This window comes from Mastigoproctus giganteus, chromosome 1 (assembly GCF_048544385.1).
Source record: "Mastigoproctus giganteus isolate SK-2022 chromosome 1, ASM4854438v1, whole genome shotgun sequence".
Classification (NCBI taxonomy): Eukaryota; Metazoa; Arthropoda; class Arachnida; order Uropygi; family Thelyphonidae; genus Mastigoproctus; species Mastigoproctus giganteus.
Genome location: NC_143575.1, coordinates 33930575 through 33952353, shown reverse-complemented (window position 1 = coordinate 33952353; position 21779 = coordinate 33930575). Strand labels below are relative to the sequence as shown.

General features: G+C 40.2%; 1 protein-coding gene across 1 annotated transcript in view; it reads right to left on the bottom strand.

Annotated features, from left to right (window-relative positions):
* The window catches only part of LOC150090694 (ATP-dependent translocase ABCB1-like), a 382558-nt gene that overhangs the window by 31998 nt on the left and 328781 nt on the right, over positions 1 to 21779 (bottom strand). The window contains exon 21 of the mRNA XM_090369148.1: positions 16412 to 16568. Coding sequence (XP_090225274.1) covers positions 16412 to 16568 — 157 coding nt within the window. The remainder of the gene's footprint in view (positions 1 to 16411; positions 16569 to 21779) is intronic.

The following is a 21779-nucleotide window of genomic DNA, read 5'->3' as shown; positions in this document are numbered from 1 at the left end:
ACCATTGCCTTATACAAGGGAATAATCACCTTATCCCTGCTATAAAAATTCCTGTATATCATTGACAAGACACCATGAGCTACTCTTGCAGCCTGTCTGCACTGCTCAGAGAACTTCATATCTACCTGCACACAATTACCCCCAGGTCCTTTTCATTCTCTACCACTGTCAGTGTAGTACTACAGAGTTGATACGTTGCTCTGGAGTTGCTGTTTGCCATATGTAGTACTTTACATTTGTCAATGTTAACCTTCATTTGCCACATTTCAGCCCATCTGCTCAGCATTTCCAGATCCTGTTGCAGCAGCATACCATCAGTAGTGTCCTTAACAACCCTGCAAACCTTTGTATCGTCTGCAAACTTGGACATTAAGATTGATATACCATCATCAATATCATTTATAAATACAGAAAACAAAAATGGATCCAACACTGAACCCTGAAGGACTCTACTAATAACATTAGTCCACGATGAGCAGTGTCCATTGATTACTTCTCTCTGTCTTCTCCCCCTCAACCATCCCTTTATCCATAGCAGCAATTTGCCTCCAATGCCACACTGCTCCAATTTGTTGAGCAGTCTTCCATGTGCAACAGTATCAAAAGCCTTTATAAGATCCAAATATATGATATCAAAGTTATTCCCTGCATCCAGTTCCTTTGTGACCACATCATAGTATCCAATCAAATTGGCCAAGCAAGACTTTCCCTTAACAAAACCATGCTATGTATGAGCTATAACTCAAGTCTTGTCTAGATGATCCTGCAGTGTTTCTTTTATCAGTGCCTCCATTAATTTTCCTGGAACAGAAGTTAAACTAACAAGTTGATAATTACTTCTGTTGCCCTTCGAACCTCCTTTGTAAATTGGGGTCACATTTGCACATCTCCAGTCCATGGGTACCTCTCCTGAGTCCAAAGAAGCTCTCATAATTATGGCTAAGGGTTTGCTTAGCCATAATTATGACATAAAATAAACATAAAAAAGGCACCCATCTGCTCCGGGTGCCTTTTTTATGTTTATCTTCAACAATTACTCCTCCCCTTTACTCTCAGTTATTACAAGATCATCTAGCTTACTGTCAGAGTTGAATACACCTCTGGCTTTCCCCTTGCTAAATAACTCCTCATGTGTGAATGTCAATGAAAAATTTCATTTAGTTTGTTAGCTACGTGAGCAGGATCATCAACAGTTGAACCATCGATATCAAGTGGACCAATCTGATTCATCCCCTTCCTTCTAGAGTTTACATAAGTAAAGAACTCTTTGCTGTTTTTCTTTGCATCCCTTGCCAAAGATTTCTCGTAATCTGCCTTCGCCTGTCTAACCTCCTTTGTAACTTGGTTACAGATCAACTTATATCTATCATAGGCTTCTGTGTCACATGTTAATTTATATGTATCCCATTCATTTTTCTTCTCTGCCATATGTCTCATTAGTTCATCTGACATCCATTTAGGCCTAAACCTTGAACAATATTTCTTAGTTGGTATGTAAAGCCTAGTAGCTTCCAAGACAAGTTCTTTGAATGCATTTTGAATTTGCTGTTGGTAACATCAGTTGGTCCCACTGTATATAATTTAAATACTGTCTCAGACCATAGTAGTCGCCTTTTCGAAAGCAAAAACCCTTCCCTTTATTCCTGATGGTAGTTACCTCTTTGAGTAAATCCCACTTCAGCACACTGTGATCACTGCCACCTAGTGGTTCCTTTATCTGCAGATTGTTAATGCATGAAGAATCACTACTGATAATCAGATCAAGAGTATTACTCCCTCTAGTTGCCTCCCGAACATGCTGATGTAGAAAACAATCATCCAATAAATCCACAAAAGCCTTGCTAGTGTGTGAGTGACCAACCCACAAATTCCAGTCAATATCTGGGAAATTAAAATCCCCCATTATAAGACTCTCTGATTTACTGGTCCATTCTATTTTCCTGCACAGTTTCTTATTATACTCATCCTGTCATTAGGCCTATAGCACACTCCTACTCTCAATTTTTATCTTCCAATGCTTAGGTCACACCAAACTGACTCAACACTGCACTGTCCAGCAATGTCAACTGGCTTCACTTCCTTGGATTTTATGTGTTTCTTAACTAATAGCATAACCCCTCCTCCCTTGATATCCTGTCTATCCTTTCTGTACACATTGTATTCCCCAAAGGTAGTCCCATACATATAAATTAATGGGTGACATGGAAGCCTATGATAGGTATAAGCTGGTTTGTAACCAAGTCACAAAGGAGATTAGGCAGGCAAAGGTAGATTATGAGAAAATTTTTTCAAATGATGCAAAGAAAAATAGCAAACAGTTCTTTTCCTATTTAAACTCTAAAAGGAAAGGAATGAATCAGATTGGTCCACTGGATATTGATGGTTCAACTGTTGATGATCCTGCTCAGGTGTATCTATGTTTGTTAGCAGGATCATCAGGTGTTGATGATACTGCTAACAAACTAAATGAATATTTTGTATCTACATTCACACATGAGGAGTTATTCGGGGAGGGGAATGCCAGAGGTGAATCAAACTCTGGCAATGAACTAGATGATTTTCTAATAACTGAGAGCTAAATGGAGGAGAAATTGTTGAAGATAAACATAAAAAAGACACCCGGGGTGGATGGGATCTATCCAGTTATATTAAAGGAGGCAGCAAAGGAAGTAAGCAAACCCTTAGCCATGATTATGAGAGCTTTCTTTGGACTCAGGGGAGGTATCCATGGACTGGAGATGTGCAAATGTGACTCCAATTCACAAAGGAGGATCAAAGGGCAACACAAGTAATTATAGACCTGTTAGTTTAATTTCTGTTCCAGGAAAATTAATGGAGGCACTGGTTAAAGAAGTACTGCAGGATCATCTAGACAAGATTTCAGTTATAGCTCGGACACAGCATGGTTTTGTTAAGGGAAAGTCTTGCCTGACCAACTTGATTGGATACTATGATGCAGTCACAAAAGAACTGGATGCAGGGAATAACTTTGATATTATATACTTGGATCTTAGAAAGGCTTTTGATACTGTTGCACTTGGAAGACTGATGCACAAATTGGAGAGGTGTGGCATTGGAGGCAAACTGTTGCTATGGATAAAGGGATGTTTGAGTGGGAGAAGACAGAGAGTGGTAATCAATGGTCACTGCTCATCGTGGACCAATTTTATTAGTGAAGTCCCTTAAGGTTCAGTGTTGGGTCCATTGTTGTTTTCTCTATTGATAAATGATATTGATGATGGTATGTCAAGTTTAATGTCCATGTTTGCAGACGATACAAAGGTTGGCAGGGTTGTTAAGGACACTATTGACAATACACTGCTGCAACAGGATCTAGAAAAGTTGAGCAGATGGGCTGAGAGGTGGCAAATGAAGTTTAACACTGACAAATGTAAAGTACTACATATGGGAAGCAGTAACCCCAGAGTAAAGTATAAACTCTGTGGTACTACACTGACAGTGGTATAGAACGAAAAGAACCTGGGGGTAATTGTGCAGGCAGATATGAAGTTTTCTAATCAGTGCAGATGGTCTGCAAGAGTAGCTCATGGTGTCTTGTCAATGATATACAGGAATTTTTCTAGCAGGGATAAGGAGGTGATTATCTCCTTGTATAAGGCAATGGTCATGCCCACCTTGAGTACTGTATACAGGTCTGGTGGCCTCATTTTAAGAAGGATGTAGAGCTCTTGGAATGAGTACAGAGAAGGGCAACTAGATTAGTGAATAGTACAAAGGTTTGCTCTTATGAAGAAAGGTTCAAGTTTTGCAAATTACGGTGTCTGGAGACTAGGCACCTGAGAGGGCATAAATTCCAATTAAGGAAAGACAGTTGTAGGATGGATGTGTGGAAGTTTGCCTTTAGCCAGCAGATGGTTCATTGCCGGAACAAACTTGCATCCTTTGTTGAGGAAGTTGATAGCCTAAATAAATTTAAGTCTGAGCTGGACAGATATTTGGAATGAACGGAGGGGTGAAATGGGAGCGTTTTTTTTTTTATTTTGGCTGATGCTGTATAAGCTTGATTTCTTGCACCATATGCCTCTGCTAATGCTAATGCTGTTGAAGCTGTATACTGTCATTAACAACCCTGCCAACCTTTGTATCATCTGCAAACTTTGACATTAAGCTTGATATACTTTCATCAATATCATTGATAAATATATAAAACAACAATGGGTTCAACACCGAACCCTGACTGACACCACTAATAACATTATTCCACATAGAGCAGTATCCATCGATTACCACTCTCTGTCTTCTCTCACTCAACCATCCTTTTATCCATTGTAGTAACTTGCTCTTAATGTAATACTGCTCCAAATTGTACAGCAATCTTCCTTGTGCAACAGCATCAAAAGCTTTCCTGAAATCCAAGTATATGATATCAAAATTATTTTTTGCATCCATTTCTTTGACCACATCATAGTTGTTGTTATTTGGTTTTTAAGAGCATTAGCAACTAAGGCCATATTGCTCCAGGGATATGCGGTGGTCATTCCCTGACCTTTCCGCATCCTCTGTATTTGGTGGTCACGGGCTCGAACTCCGGTCTAATCAAGAAGCGTGTGCTATGCACTGCTGCTCCTGCCCACGGAGGTGCCCACATCATAGTATTCAATCAAATTTGTCAGACAAGACCTTCCCCTTAACGAACCCATGCTGTGTCCGAGCTATAACTGAAGACTTGATTAGATGATCCTGCGATGCTTCTTTAACCAGTGACTCCACTATTTTCCCTGGAACAGAAGTCAAACTAACAGGTCTGTAATTACTCGTGTCACCCTTTGATCCCCCTTTGTGAATTGGAGATACATTTGAACATCTCCAGTCCGTGGGGACTTCCCCTGAATCTAAGAATGCTCTCATAATTATGGATAAGGGTTTGCTTTCTTCCCTTGCTACCTCCTTTAATATAACTGGATAGATCCCATTTACTCCAGGTGCCTTATGTTTAACTTAAACAATTTCTCCTCCACACTGCTGTCAGTTATTACATAATCATTTAACTCCCTGTTACAGTTTGATAAAGATCTGGCCCTCTCCTCCTTGAATAACTCCTCATATGTGAATGTAGATGCAAAATATTCATTTAGTTTGGCAGCAATAGCAATATGAGAATGATCATCTACAGCCAAACCATTGATATCAAGTGGACCAATTCGATTCATATCCATCATTTTAGAGTTTATATAAGTAAAGAAGTCTTTGCTGTTTTTCTTTGCATCCTTTGCCAAAGATTTCTCATAATCTGCCCTCGCTTATCTAACCTCCTTTGTGACTTGATTACAGACTAGCTTGTATCTACCATAGGCTTCTGTATCACCTGACAATTCATGTGCATCCCATGCATTTTTCTTCTCTGCCACGAGTCTCATTAGTTCATCTGACATCCATTTGCGCCTAAACCTAGAGCAGTATTTCTTAGTTGGAACAAAAAGCCTAGTAGGCTTCCAAAATTACTTCCTTATTTAATTTAATAAATTAATCATTATTTAATAAATTAGATAATACTGTAATTAGATAATATTCATTATTTAATAAATGAGACAATAAATCAGACAAAAAATTACAGCCAAATACAAGGGGTGATCATTTAATTTGCGGACTGGTGAAAGATCTTAATCGTCATCATCTGAATCTTCTGTGAATTTCTCCTTCTCGAAATACTCTACCTTGAACTTTGCACTTTCGCCACCATAGTACCCATGCATTAAATGCTTCATGCAAGCAATTTTTTGAAAGACTGCAAAGTTCTTCCATTGGCTCTGTGAGCATTGTTGTCAGATGCAAAATACTTGCCTTTCAGAGCTTTATTGAGATGCAGAAAGAGGAAGGAATCACACAGGGCTAAGTTCGGTGAATAAGGAAGAGGTTTGTTTGTTATTTGGTTTTTAGGAGCATTAGCAACTAAGGCCATATTGCTCCGGAGATATGCGGTGGTCATTCCCTGACCTTTCTGCATCTTCCGTATTTGGTGGTCGCGGGCTCGAACCCCGGTCTAATCAAGAAGCGTGTGCTACCACTGCCGCTCCTGCCCACCTGGCTATGGAGATGCCAAGGAAGAGGTTGGGAGAACCTCGGCACCTATGGCATTGATCACTGGCTGCACAATATTAGCCGCATGGGGACTGGAATTCTCTTGATGGAGAAACAACCTCACATAGGAAAGTTCTTGACGTTTCTCATGAATGGCGTGACAAAGTTTGACTCTTAGAACCTCAGAATATGCTTTTAATTCATAATTGTTTCACAAGGCACAAAATGTGTAACAAGAATGCCTTTTATGTCAAAAAACACAAGAACCATTTGTTTGTCAGCCGAACGAGAAGCTTGAAATTTTGTAGGTTTTGGTGAATCAGAATGCTTCTATTCACTTGACTGTTGTTTTGTCTCTGGATCATAGAAAAAAATCCAAGTTTCACCACAGGCCTCTATTAGGTTTAAGAAGTTTTGACTCTGTGTTTTAAAAGGATCAAGCATTTTTTTGCACAAACCTACAATTTGCTGTTTTTGTTCTGGAGACAAATTGTGTGGAATCCAGTGGGCACAGATTCGTGACATTTCCGGTGATCGTTCACAATATTGTGGGCAGTATCATATGAAATGGCCATTCTAACAGCTAATTCATGAAATGTAATTTGCCTTTCTTCATCCAAGATTTCCTGGGCTTTTGTGATTTGCTCAGGAATTGTTGAGGAGGAAGACTGACCAGGTCTTGGGTCATCTGCAACAGACTCATGGTCTTCAATGAATCGCTTGTGCCATTTAAACATGGCTGTTCTACTGAGACACTCAATACCTACCACATACTTCATTCATATCTTTAACTGCTTCTGATGCATTTAAGCCCCATCTGACACAATAACAAGTCACATATCACTGTTCAGTTTTGAACCAACATGATACTTTCTTCAAAACTATCATCAGTAACACGCGACTAAAAAAACTCTCTTCATGCAACACTAGCTCAACAAGTACTGGCATGAGCACACAGAGTCTGCTCAGTAGCGATCAGGAAGAGTGCCCCTAGTGGCAGTTATGGAAAGTTTGTGTGGCAAACATAAAATCATCCACAAGTCTGTGAATTAAATGATCACTGCTCGTAGATTTATGAATTTTTATGTGTAAACAATATTAAACTTCGTAAATGTGTGAAATGCTTATCATTAAGTAAACCATGTTAAATGAGGTATAGATAATTTGAATTTATTATCATAACAGTCATAAAGAGGCCCATGTTGTTGTTGCAGCTACTTTGAAAGAAATTATCTCAATTTATTTAGAGAAGTTTCTGATAAGAATAGACATGTTGAAATGACACAAGAAGCTATATGTGAATTGAAAAACAACCCAAGTTCAACCACCTGATTGATTGAACTTTACATTGTTGAGTCTGTTGGCTCCCCAAATAGAAAATCATTGCCACAGACTAATTTCTCCTTAACCACTTGCCTGACTTGTCTAGCAAGTGGCCATACTCTTGATTAATTGCCAGTCAAAAATTGATTTGTTTATATATGTGGCATATGTACCTTGTATTTTGATGCTTCAGTTATGTTTTTAATGCAAGTAGTTGTTTAATTACCATAGCATTACATGATTTGCATGTAAAATAATGTTTTTCTTCTATAATCATAATTTGGCAACTGTATCCTATGGCACAACTTTCATCAATTCAATAATACATATGCATTACTTTTCACGTGAATGCATGGATTTTTTTTTTTATAATATGGGATGTTTCTTTTTTTCATTTTATTATTGTTAAATATAACAAAAAATAATGTGTTTTGGCTTTTCTTCAGAGAGCAGGCATTGTAGTTACTTTTATATCACACTGATTTTTGTAATGAATGTTGGAAAATAATTGTCACTAAGAAATTTAAATTTCTATTAGTCAATCAGAGTCTGGATCAATAGATTTTTAATTTATCAGATAATACTAATGTAGAAGATGATGATGATGAATAATTTTGTATTGTGAATCAAGTTCAGCTGATCCTGCTATAATACACAAGATACATTCCAAAGAAATGGTGCAAAATAGAAATGTGTGCTCTAGTCAGAGGTGTGCTACCAATTACCAATTTCTTAACAAGGTCAAGCTCACTTGAGAAGAATTTTAGCTAAGGGTCACCCCCCAGTTAAATAGTTGATATTATTAAACTAATTTATTTAACAGGGGACTTGGATAATCCCCAAAAATTTAACAAGAGGCTTGCACAAGGGTTCCCAAGGTACAACTCTAAAACTATTTGCAGGTCAGCCACTAGATGGTCCACCAAACTGAACCTATTGGTTTGGTTTGGTTTGGTGGACCATCTAGTGGCTGACCTAGTGTATAATCTTACTGCCTCTACTCTACTCTACTCTACTCTGTCAGCTAGTAACTGGAGGAGTCTTTTTTTTCTTTTTTTTTTTGTTAGTTGGCACATCGGCTTCTGTGGCTATATTGCACCTCCCAAAGTTTTTGCATTTTCTACTCTGATTCAAGCCCGAGGCAGGATTCGAACCCACGACCTTTGGGTTGCCAGGCAGGCACTTTACCCACCTGGCTAGCCCGGTCGGCACTGGAGGAGTCCAAGTAGTGTGTATACTTGTGTAGTGGAGGGGCATTGTTATCTCAAGCAGCTCAATATATTAAATTAAATTTTCAGTATATATTCCGGCACAACAACCAGGTCAGTAGAGTTTACAATAAATCGTCAATACAAATATTATCGTATTTAGTAGTCACGGGCTTGAACTCCGGCCACTCAAGGAATGTGTGCTATGCACTCTCGGTTGGCGCCTCTGTAGCCAGGTGGGTAGGAGCAGCAGTGCATAGCACACGCTTCTTGATTAGACCGGGGTTCGAGCCCGTGACCATGAAATATGGAAGATGCGGAAAGGTCAGGGAATGACCACCGCATATCCCGGGAGCAATATGGCCTTAGTTGCTAATGCTCCTAAAAACCAAATAACAACAACAGCACGCTCGGTCCTGACCACTCAGCTATGTCAGATTCTTGCCAGATGTACACCACAGCCAAAAATTTCATTCATTCATATATGCTTTCCCTTTCACCTCACCTTACTTCATCTACTGAAAGCTTGCATTGTATCAGTTGCCACTTCTTTGCATCATTTGCCACTACTAATACTACTACTCCTATTAGGGTGCTCTCTTACTCCCTTACCTCTAAAGTTTGTAAAGTTTGTTGGATCAGCTGTAAACAAATGAGATACCAAGAGGTGATGCTTAAATGACAAGCTGTATAGCTACCTGGAAGTCTAAAACACTGATGGAACTGATATCCGGGTGACACTCAAGTCAAGTGGACCCGATTTCGGCAAAGTCCGGATGGTCTGTGACAGCCAAATCCTCGGCTTGCACCTTCATGATGGTGGGACTGTTAGTAATCCTGGGTATAACTCCCATGCACGAGCGCACTGTGGGTGACAACCCAGGTCAGTATTAGTATTAATACTAACCAGTATTAGTGTCAGTATTAGCATTAATACTAATACCAACGTATTACTAATACTAATACCAACATATTAGTATTAGTAATGGCCGCATGGTGCAAGAAAGCTTATGGCTTATGCTGCACCAGCCAAAAAAAAAAAAAAAAAAAAAAAAAAACACGAATAGAACAATGATAAAAAAAATAATAATAAAATAAATAAATATATAAATAATAATAATTAATAAAAGAAAAGGAAATTAAACCTATCATCCTATGCGCTTACCTGACCCGAAGGTACTATCCAGATGACCTTTGAATTTCTTCAAACTGTCAGCCTCTACCACCCGTGTAGGCAACTTATTCCAATAATTTATAACTCGCTGGCTAAAATAATACTTCCTGCAGTCCAATCTAAACATTTCCCCCCGTAACTTGAATTTATGTCCCCTAGTTCTAGCATCATTTATAATCTTGAAAATTTCGTCCTCATTCATTTTACTGATGCCTCTCAGAGCCTTAAACAACTCAATCAAATCTCCTCTAAGGTGTCTAGTTTCCAAACTCTGAAACCCACATATTCGAAGTCTTTCTTCATAAGGATGCCCTTTTGCCGATCTCACCAGGTGAGTTACCCGTCTTTGCACCCTTTCAAGAAGCTCGATGTCTTTCTTTAGGTGCGGTCTCCATACTTGAACACAGTATTCCAATTGTGGTCTAACAAAAGCCTTATATAATGGGATTATCACGTCCCTATCTCTACTTGCAAAAGTTCGATAGATCATCGATAGGACACCATGGGCCTTCCTTGCAACCTGTTTACAATGTTCAGAGAATTTCATGTCTGACTGTATCGTAACACCCAAGTCCCTTTCCTCCAGTACTAGGTTTAGTTGAACTCCACCAAGTGAATAAGTTATTTTGCGATTACTGTTTCCCAGGTGTAATACCTTACACTTTGTTGGATTAAAGCGTATTTGCCATTTTTCTGACCATTCCTGAAGTCTATCTAGGTCTCTCTGAAGAAGCTTAGCTTGACAGTGATCATTAACTACTCTACCAATTTTAACATCATCTGCAAATTTAGACATCACGCCCTCTATCCCTCCATCGATGTCGTTTATGAAAATTAAAAACAACAGAGATCCTAATACTGATCCTTGGGGAACCCCACTTCTTACATCAACCCAATCTGAGGAATAGCCATTTATCACAACCCTCTGCCTCCTGTCCTGAAGCCATCCTGCTATCTATTTAAGGATTTTCCTAGTGATTCCAACCTGTTCCAGCTTATAAAGCAACCGCTCATGTGGAACCAAGTCAAAAGCTTTGCTGAAATCTAAATAAACAATGTCGAAATTATTCCCTAAATCCAGCTTGTGAGTGACCCTTTCAAAATAGCGAACCAGATTTGTTAAACATGATTTTTCCTTTACAAAACCATGCTGAGTATCCTTGAGAATTTCAATTCAATCCAAACGATCCTGAATTCCACCCTTGATCATTGCCTCCATGATTTTCCCTACCACTGAAGTCAGACTGACAGGTCGATAATTTCCCGCTTCACTCTTAGAGCCACCCTTATGTATGGGAGATACATTGGCACTTTTCCAATTCAATGGAATCTCCGCAGAGTCTAGTGATGCTCGCATAATTAGCCGCAATGGTTCAATGCACTCACTTGCCACCTTCCTTAAGATTATAGGGTATATTCCATCAACTCCAGGAGCCTTACTGGCCTGTAGGCTCGAAAGTTTTTTCATTAAATAATCTTGCGAAATTTCAATATCATTAATTACATATTTTTCAACTTCGCTCCCACAATTTCCCACTGCCACAAAACGTTTTTCATTTGTAAATATCGATGCAAAATAACTGTTGAGTTCATCTGCAACCGCAGCTGGTGTATTTAATACTATCCCCTTTCCCTTATATAAAGGTCCGATCTGGTTTGTCCTGCTCTTCTTGGCATTTATATATGTGAAGAATTCCTTATCCCCCCCCTTTGCTCTGTTTTTCTAGTGATTTCTCATAAACTGCCTTTGCCTGTAGAACCTTTTCTGTGGCTCTATTACAGATCATCTTGTAGCTGTTATAGGCGTCAGTACTTTTTATTGCTCTGTAACCTTTCCATGCCATCTTTTTCTGCTCAAGTAATGTGGCAACTTCACTACTCATCCTACTTGGAACCCTCCTCGTGGAGTATTTTTTTTAATGGTAAATACGCATTCAAGGCATCTGTGATTAATGTTTTTAAAGCATACCACAGTTCAAATGTATTCATTCTCTGTGCGATATCTACCCAGTTAATAGAGGCCATGTAGTACCTTAAGGCATCGTAATTTCTTTTTCTGAAATTAAAACCCATTCCTTTGCCTTTTACTACTGCTACCACTCTCATCATCATCCACCGTAGCATTCCGTGATCACTTCCTGCTACTTGTCCCTCTACTGTCAGCCCTGTTATGTCATCTGATTCATGGGTGGTGATGATGAGGTCTAGGATATTCTTTTCTCTAGTACTTTCCCTGACATGTTGATACAAATAACAGTCATCTAGTTGATTTGAAAATTTTGTTCCCCGTATCGAATTTCTTTCCCATTTACTCCAATCAATTAGAGGCAAATTGAAATCACCCATAATAAGACACTGACGCTTACTTGCCTATTCCATTTGCATATAGAGGCTTTCGTCATAATCTTCACAATCACCTGGTCTGTAGATTACTCCCACTCGCATTATACCTTTGTTTCTCACTATCTCGCACCATACAGATTCTATACTAGCATGTGAAACATCTGAATCCGGGAAAGCTATCGTCGCACTCAGGCTGCTTTTGATAAGAAGCATTACCCCACCACCCCTTCTCTCTCTTTACCCTATCCTTCCTAAATACATTATACAAGCCGTACTGAAACTCATCATCCCCAATTTCTGGGTGGCGCCACGTCTCCGTACACCACGCCCTATTATGTCCGCGTTACTTGTTTTAACCAGCATTTCGAATTTGCTCATTTTTTTAATTAATTAATTTATTTTTTGGTAGTTGTTGGCGCATCGGCTTCTGTGGCCATAGTGCACCTCCCAAGGTTTTTGCAGTACTTTGATCCAAGCCCGAGGCAGGATTCGAACCTGCAACCTTTGGGTTGCCAGGCAGGCACTTGACCCACCTGGCTAGCCCGGTCAGCACTCATTTTATTGACGACACTTCTAACATTACTATATAAACAATTAAGACTTACTGTTCTTGTATATTTAACAACCCTAACACAACCCTTGAAGTTTTTTAGGCTCTCTTCCCTGGCATTAGCTACCCGCTCACTTGAAACGTTTCTGCCCCCAGAACATCTAGATAATATGTCCAGTTGGGGTAACAGATAAGAACTCTTGAGGTATGTGCAAGAGTTACTTTGACCAATATTATCAGATAAAAGCGTGTCAGTATTACCCACATCCCCCCTAACTAGCAGTTTCCCTGAACCTTTAAGGTATCCTCAATAATACTGGCAAAAACTTTTGCACCACCTTTGTTTAAGTGTATCCGGTCTCTACAAAACAAATTCCTTCTACCTACAAGTGTGGGCCATGCTGATAGAAATTTACCCCCTAAAGCCTTGCAGAGTCCTTCAAGTCTTGAGTTAATCCACAAGGCTTTTAACATATAATCCCTCCTATCGTGTCTGAGCAGAATTGCAGACACATAGACATTGTGGCCTAGCTCGCGGCATTTCTCAGCATGGTCCTGTATTTTTCCAACAAATCGTCAGATCGTGTACATTTAATGTAATTTTTTCCCCACATGAATAATAATATTCTCTTCCCCCCCCCTTAAAATCTGACAATCTGTTGTCAGATTGTCAGATTTTAAGGGGGGTTGTCAGATTGTCATATACAATTAATAGTTGCTCCCAGCAAACATACCCTGGTTCTACTCCACCTATCCTTATTACAAAAAATATTCCCTGTTTCCCTGACAATGGAGTCTCCTAATAAAACGATATCCTTTTCAACCAGAGTAGTTTGCACTTGTTTTTTTGTTTTGAGGCCTGAATCCAGCAATCTACCACCACTTGGTAGATTGCTGGAGTCTTGAGTCCCTGACGAGCTCCCAGATGCATTATTCTCGAGGGCAAGCAACTGTTTTTTCAGGGACTCAAATTGTTCCATCAGTGCACCAAATTGTAATTTAAGATCGGTGCACTCCTTACATCGATCACAAAGAAAAGAATCCCCAGGTGAGCTATGATTAGTCACCAGGTCAACCTTGGAAAACATTCCACAGGTTCCACAACGGATTAAATCATGACTCACCCGTAAATCGCCATCGGCTATTTCCATGTGAGTCAGCAGGGGTCGAGGCGTGGCACCCACACCACATGGAGGAATGCCGCCCCTCTGTGTTACCGGGCAATACTAGGTGGTAAATGACTCTCATCAACCGGTACAATACCACCACTTTGCTTATTGGAGGCTTGAAGTGGTGGAACCCATTTTTATTCTCCAGAGCTAAGTTCCGGTCAACACTTCCCCATCTCTTCCATCATGCAGTTGACTGATGACTTTTGAGGTTGTGATGGACATCATGGCAAGATCCAATCTTCCTTACATTTCGAGGGTACGGCTCTAAAACGGTGTTTGCAGGTAGGCCACTAGTTAGTACACCAGACCGAACCCTATTGGTAACTCTTCAGGAGGCTTCTGGATCAGCTATTGTATAATCTTGCTACCTCTACTCTGCCAGATAGTGACTGGAGGGAGTCCAAGTAGTAGTATGCGGCGGGGGGGCATTGTCGAGGCCATGTTATGTCAAGGATCTGGGTATATTCTTACCATGTGTACGCCATATCCAAAAATTTCATTACTTCATACTGCATGTCCCCCCCCCCCACTTTTTCTTACTATTGAATACACCACGAATTGTCAAACTAATAGAGTAAGCTTATCTGTGAAAAGATCTAAACCTCGCAAACACCACTTCCTAGTTAATTTCAGAAATATATGTGGTCTCAATTCTAATCTCAAATATGTCCATCTCCACTTGCAGTCTGCCAACCCCCTTGTACTTTTACTGACAGAATCTCAGTTACCGGTTGATTGAACCACTGCTCATCTCAGTTACAAAAATTATTCGCTGTATGATTCCTTTTGCCTCAAAGGTGGTACTTGTGCATACGTCCATTCCAATATTCCCTGTCAGAGACTTGGTAATTTGGAATCTCCTCTGGCTTAAAATCTCTCTACCTCACTGTGTCAAATTCATCTGTTGTCTCTACCGTTCTCCCAACTCCACTAACCACTTGGAGCTCTTCAACTTCATCTCTTTGCCACTTGACTTTCTCCAGTCCAACTTTCCTAACAGTGAGTTAATTTTCCTTGATGATTTTAATGTTCACAACTCCAGCTGGCTTCCGTTTTCTAGTCACACCGACCCAGCTGATTGAGACGCCGAGGCTTTTGCCATTACTAATGACCTTGCACAGATTGTTCATTTACCTACAAGAATTTACCTACAAGAATACCAGACAATCCCAACCATATGGCCAATACGCTTGATCTTTTTTCTCACAAACAATCCTTCTAAGCACACAGCCAAAGTGAGTGGTCCTTTAGGTACCTCAGATCACAACTTGGTGATTGTCTCTTCTCCAATGGAGACTTTATCTCATGACTATTCCCAACCTCATGTTGTTTGGCCTTACAAGAATGCAAAATGGGATGACCTGCAAGATTTCTTTTCTTCCTTTCCTTGGTCAGACTACTGTTTCAAAACTTCTGATGTCAATGTTTGCTCAGATTGTGCCGGTGAAATTATTCTTGTAGGAATGGAATCCTTTATCCCACACTCCACTTTAAAATCTCGTCCTTTATCTAAACGTTGGTTTTCCAATAAATGTGCTAAGGCTGTTCAAGAGAAGAATGTTGCATATCGTAATTGGCTTGTTTCCAATTCTTCAGTTTCATTTTCTGCCTACACCAAAGCTCGCAACAATTGTAAAGCAGTTATTAATCAGTCCAAATTAGATTTTGATCAGGCTAAGAGTAGAAAAGTTGCTTCTTGCCCTAATGGTAGCCGAGCATTCTGCTCTCTTGCCAAAGCTATTGGCTGCACTTTTGCCCATCTCTGCTCCCACCCCTGTCAAAATCAGATGCTTCTGTTGTCACTTAGGCCAAGGATAAAGCTTACCTGCTAGCATCCCATTTTTCTTCCAACTCATGTATTAATGATCTTGGTAAAACACCTCCCACCATTCCCAACATGCTCCATTCAATGCCTCCTGTGGAAAATAAATGCTGGGTGGATACCACCACCCAGCATTTATTTTCTTTTACATTATTAACAAGAATGCAAAATGGGATGACCTGCAAGATTTCTTTTCTTCCTTTCCTTGGTCAGACTACTGTTTCAAAACTTCTGATGTCAATGTTTGCTCAGATTGTGCCGGTGAAATTATTCTTGTAGGAATGGAATCCTTTATCCCACACTCCACACTCCCTTTGGCATCTCTCATATTGTCGAAATAACTTTGCAACTGTGATGGCATGTTGCATTACCATGGTACCCACCCGCCCGCCCACTGATGATGAAGCCCACTAGCTTCGAAACAATTGTCTGGGTGGTGGTATCTGCTGAAAATAAATAACAGCAGTCTTCTCTACTAGAGAAGCATTATTTATTTGAAGTAATGCAATAGCAGCTATCGCATTGTGAAGGCAACCACAATATGAGATACAATTAAAACGATGCCTATTACACTACATACGTAGTTCAAATTTATGGGTGTATTTACACCGATATTATATAGTTAATTACTTAAACCCATAAGGAATTATGCCTTTGTGCATTTATTTTCTAATACATTATTAATTTTTAATATAGTTCATATTATTTTCAATCAATCTTTTGTACAAGATCTTAGTGTAACATAAAACATATATAAATTTTAAAAAATATATAAATTACCGGTTTTAATCCTGCGGTATTAAATGCATCAATCCGAGACTTGAGATTTTGTATTTTGAAAATGTTATTAACAGCCAGTTGGGCTTTCTGATAGTCTGGTGCAAATGATACTGATATTCCGACTATTAGAGTTCCAACAATAACTGCTTCTGCTACTCTGAAAAGCAAAAACATAAAAATTATAATTTACATATATCTCTGCATCCATGTATATATACAAACATATATATTTCAGAATTTTTCCAAAATCAGTTTTAATCTAGAAAAAATTTAATTTTCTCTGCCATTGGCCTGAATTACTGCTTTGATATGATGCAGAATGGAGTCAAGATGTTAAAAAGTGACATGAGGAATAATGGAACAATTCACATAACAAAATTATTCTCAATTCCTAGAGTAATGTGAGCTGATGAACACATCTTTCCAGTCCAATCCACAGATGCTCAATGGAATCAAGATTCAGGGATTGGGCTGACCAAGGCAGATGCATATAGTCTTGCTCATGTTTCTCAAACTACTCTTTTTAGCATTAGCATTAGTAGAGGCATTTGATGCAAGAAAGCAAGCTTATGCAGCATCAGCCAAAAAAAAAAAAAAAAAACCACTACCACTTCACCCCTCTGTTTGTTCAAAATACCTGTCCAGCTGAGCCTTAAACTTATTTAGGCTATCAACCTCCACCACAAGGGATGGAAGTCTGTTCCACCAACCAACCACCCGCTGGCTAAAGGCAAATTTCCGCACGTCTATCCTACATCTGTCTTTCCTCAATTTGAATTTATGCCCTCTCAGGTGATTTTTCTGAGCTAGAGGAAGAATCCCATCAGCATTGAGCATCCTTAAACCATTCAAGGCTTTATACACCTCTATCAGATCACCTCGCTGGTGCCTAGTCTCCAGATACTGTAATTTGCAAAACTTAAGCCTTTCTTCGTAAGAGCACCCCTTTGTTCCATTCACTAATCTTGTTGCCCTTCTCTGTACTCGTTCCAGCAGCTCTACATCCTTCTTGAAATGAGGCCTCCAGACCTGTATACAGTACTCTAGGCGTGGCCTGACCATTGCCTTATACAATGGAATAATCACCTTCTTATCCCTGCTGGAAAAATTCCTGAATATCATTGACAATACTCCATGAGCTACTCTTGCAGCCCGTCTGCACTGCTCAGAGAACTTCATATCTGCCTGCACAACCACCCCCAGGTTCCTTTCATTCTCTACCACTGTCAGTGTAGTACCACAGAGTTGATACGTTGCTATGGGGTTGCTGTTTCCCATGTGTAGTACTTTACATTTGTCAATGTTAAACTTCATTTGCCACCTCTCAGTCCATCTGCTCAACCTTTCCAGATCCTGTTGCAGCAGCATAGTGTCAATAGTGTCCTTGACAACCCTGCCTACCTTTGTATCGTCTGCAAACTTGGACATTAAGTTTGATATACCATCATCAATACCATTTATAAATACAGAAAACAATAATGGACCCAACATTGAACCCTGAGGGACTCCACTAATAACATTAGTCCACGATGAGCAGTGTCCATTGATTACCACCCTCTGTCTTCTCCCCCTCAACCATCCCTTTATCCATAGCAGCAATTTGCCTCCAATGTCACACTGCTCCAATTTGTGTAGCAGTCTTCCATGTGCAACAGTATCGAAAGCCTTTCTAACATCCAAGTATATAATATCAAAGTTATTCCCTGCATCCAGTTCTTTTGTGACTGCATCATAGTATCCAATCAAGTTGGTCAGGCAAGACTTCCCCTTAACAAAACCATGCTGTGTCTGAGCTATAACTGAAGTCTTGTCTAAATGATCCTGCAGTGCTTCTTTAACCAGTGCCTCCATTAATTTTCCTGGAACAGAAGTTAAGCTCACAGGTCTATAATTACTTGTGTCAGCCTTTGATCCTCCTTTGTGAATTGGGGTCAAATTTGCACATTTCCAGTCTATGGGTACCTCCCCTGAGTCCAAGGAAGCTCTCATAATTATGGCTAAGGGTTTGCTTACTTCCTTTGCTATATCTTCAAAAAGGCCTCTAAGGTTGGGAGAGTACATATCCAGAATTTAAAACAAATACACCAACCGTTTAATTAAAATGGTTTAATACCAGAAACTAAAATGAACCAAACGATATTACACTGTAAAATGATATATGCAAGATTTACAAAATAAATATATACGATGAAACTTTAATATACAATAAAATAAATAAAATAAATAAAATATTTAAAATACAATAAAGCTAAAAGCGATAAAACATTGACTGAAGCTTTCGGAGCTTCCACCTCCTTTCTCAACAACAATGATGTTAAATCAACACATCCTTAAGTAACAGGCTCACGGCACACGTGGTTGACCAGGCGCATACTCAATACTTCTTCCATACGATCCAGAACCGGAAGCGGCTCGGGAGCGTGGAAATATAAAACGCTCGTCTTTTGCCAGGACCACAGCTTCTAGTAGGGGGTGAAATCGAACACCCCTGTCCCTATTCATATTATTGTTCTCAGACGAGCCTATCCACAAACTCTCTAGCCACTTACGGTCCCAGAACCTATGCGCCCGGTCAAGGATGACAGCATTCACCGGGGAGACCTGATGATGTTTCTCCCAATAATGCTGAGCAATGGCGGACTTATTGAACTCTGCGGTCTGTATAGCTCGCATGTGCTCCCCCAGACGGTCTTTTAGTCGCCGTCCTGTCTCACCCACATAACATTCCCCACAGTCCGGGCATTCGATCTCATATACGACCCCACTACTGGAATCCCCAGGAATGGGGTCTTTGACCTGAGACAACACTGTGTGCAACTTCCGACCAGGAAGCTGCACACAGCGTGTCTGAAAGTCACGTAGCATTCTTGAAACACGATCTGACAAGCCCGGATAGTAGGGAATATAAACTGTGGCGACTGGAACGGACGATATTTCATGATTAGGCTCCACGCCTCTATTATATTTATCAATCACCCTCTGGGGGTAACCGCATTTCATAAGATCCGCCCTAACTCGCCCAATTTCTTTCTCTCTCTCCTCAGAGGTGCTACAATGTGTCCTAACCCTACCCAAAAGTGCCCTGGCCACGCTGTTTTTATGCTGGGCAGTCTGTGCTGACCTATAATGGGTGTACTGGCTCCTACACATAGGCTTCCTAAACACTGTAGTACTAAGCTTGGAGCCTTCTCTACTCACCATTACGTCCAGGAATGGGAGGGAACCATTCACTTCCACCTCTGAGGTGAACTGTATAAAAGGAGAGAAATCATTGAGAAAGCCAACTACATCCTCTTCTCTCCCCTTTTGCACCAAAGTGAACGTGTCATCCACGTACCTCTTCCACTTGCGCATAGGGAACTCCAAACTTGTAAAAACCCTATTTTCTAACTCTTCCATTGCCAGGTTTGCGACAATGGCGCTAATAGGAGAACCCATAGCTGTGCCGTGAACCTGTTTGTACATCACTCCTTTATACAGCAAAGTCGTACTCGAAAGACATAACTCTACACCACAGCATATATCCTCTACACTTAGGTGCGATCTAGCACTTAGGGTATCATCTCTTTGCAGTGCCACCTTTACACATTCCACCCCATGGGCTATGGGTATACAAGTAAATAATGACACCACATCCAGCGACACCATTATTTCATTCTCCCCTACATTTTGATTTTTAACGAAGTTCACAAAATCTACACTGTCTTTAACCACAAACATGGACCGTCCCACTATAGGAGAAATCAGCTGCGCCAGGAATTTTGACAAAGCATAGGTAGGGCTCCCAACAAAAGAAACAATGGGTCGTAACGGGACCCCCACCTTATGTGTTTTCGGCAGCCCATAAAACCTGGGCAGCTGACACCCCCGTTGCATGCATAGACCAGTACTTTTCTTTAGAAATCTTACCCGTTTTTAGCCAGAGCTGTAAAATCTTATTAACACGTTGTTCTAAACCGGCTAGAGGGTTTCTGTGGATGACCTTGTATGTATTATCATCTTGTAATAAATCTAGTGCTTTTTTATGATAATCATCACTATTTAATACTACTGTAGATCTACCCTTATCTGCCGGCAGAACCACAATATCTTCATCCTGCTTAAGTTCCTTTAATGCTTTCATTTGATTACGGGTGAGATTAGGAGTAGCCTTTCTGGCCTGACATAGGATGGCTGAGGCTTTTACCCGAATACGATTAGCAATGGGTTCTGGCAATTTACGAATTGCCCTCTCAATAACCATAGCTGTCTCAGTAATCGGAGGTTTAGGGGGTAACAAGGCAAACTTAGGCCCTAAAGCCAATAGCTCCTCTTGCTCTGTTGTTAGAGGTTTACCACTCAGATTATGAATAAAATTAGATTTATTAGCCCTATACATATTTGCCTGTTCTTCCAATAACGTATTGAATTTGCTAATGTGCCTCATCTTATATAAATGTGCAATCCTACCAACCCTATTATGAACTAACGTCCTGACACATGTTAAATGTAAAGGGGATAGTCTACTACTAATATTACCTAGAGATACACCAATCAATCTCCTATTGCATCTTAAGTCATCATGTAATTTCTGTATCCAAGTGTTCAACACCTTCTTCTGATACCATGTAATAATCCTCATCATTCGCACATCCTCAAACGGTGCTTTAATCCTAAATCCATGCGGAATGAGTCCATGTTCCCTACAACGGTACGCAAATCTTAGGTGTTGTTGCTGCTTAACCTCTCCTATGCTGCACTTCTGAAACTGCCGGATGTGTTGCAAAACTGTATGGCCATAAACACTGACAATATCTTCAAAAAGGCCTCTAAGGTTGGGAGAGTACATATCCAGAATTTAAAACAAATACACCAACCGTTTAATTAAAATGGTTTAATACCAGAAACTAAAATGAACCAAACGATATTACACTGTAAAATGATATATGCAAGATAGTGGGGTCGTATATGAGATCGAATGCCCGGACTGTGGGGAATGTTATGTGGGTGAGACAGGACGGCGACTAAAAGACCGTCTGGGGGAGCACATGCGAGCTATACAGACCGCAGAGTTCAATAAGTCCGCCATTGCTCAGCATTACTGGGAGAAACATCATCAGGTCTCCCGGTGAATGCTGTCATCCTTGACCGGGCGCATAGGTTCTGGGACCGTAAGTGGCTAGAGAGTTTGTGGATAGGCTCGTCTGAGAACAATAATATGAATAGGGACAGGGGTGTTCGATTTCACCCCCTACTAGAAGCTGTGGTCCTGGCAAAAGACGAGCGTTTTATATTTCCACGCTCCCGGGCCGCTTCCGGTTCTGGATCGTATGGAAGAAGTATTGAGTATGCGCCTGGTCAACCACGTGTGCCGTGAGCCTGTTACTTA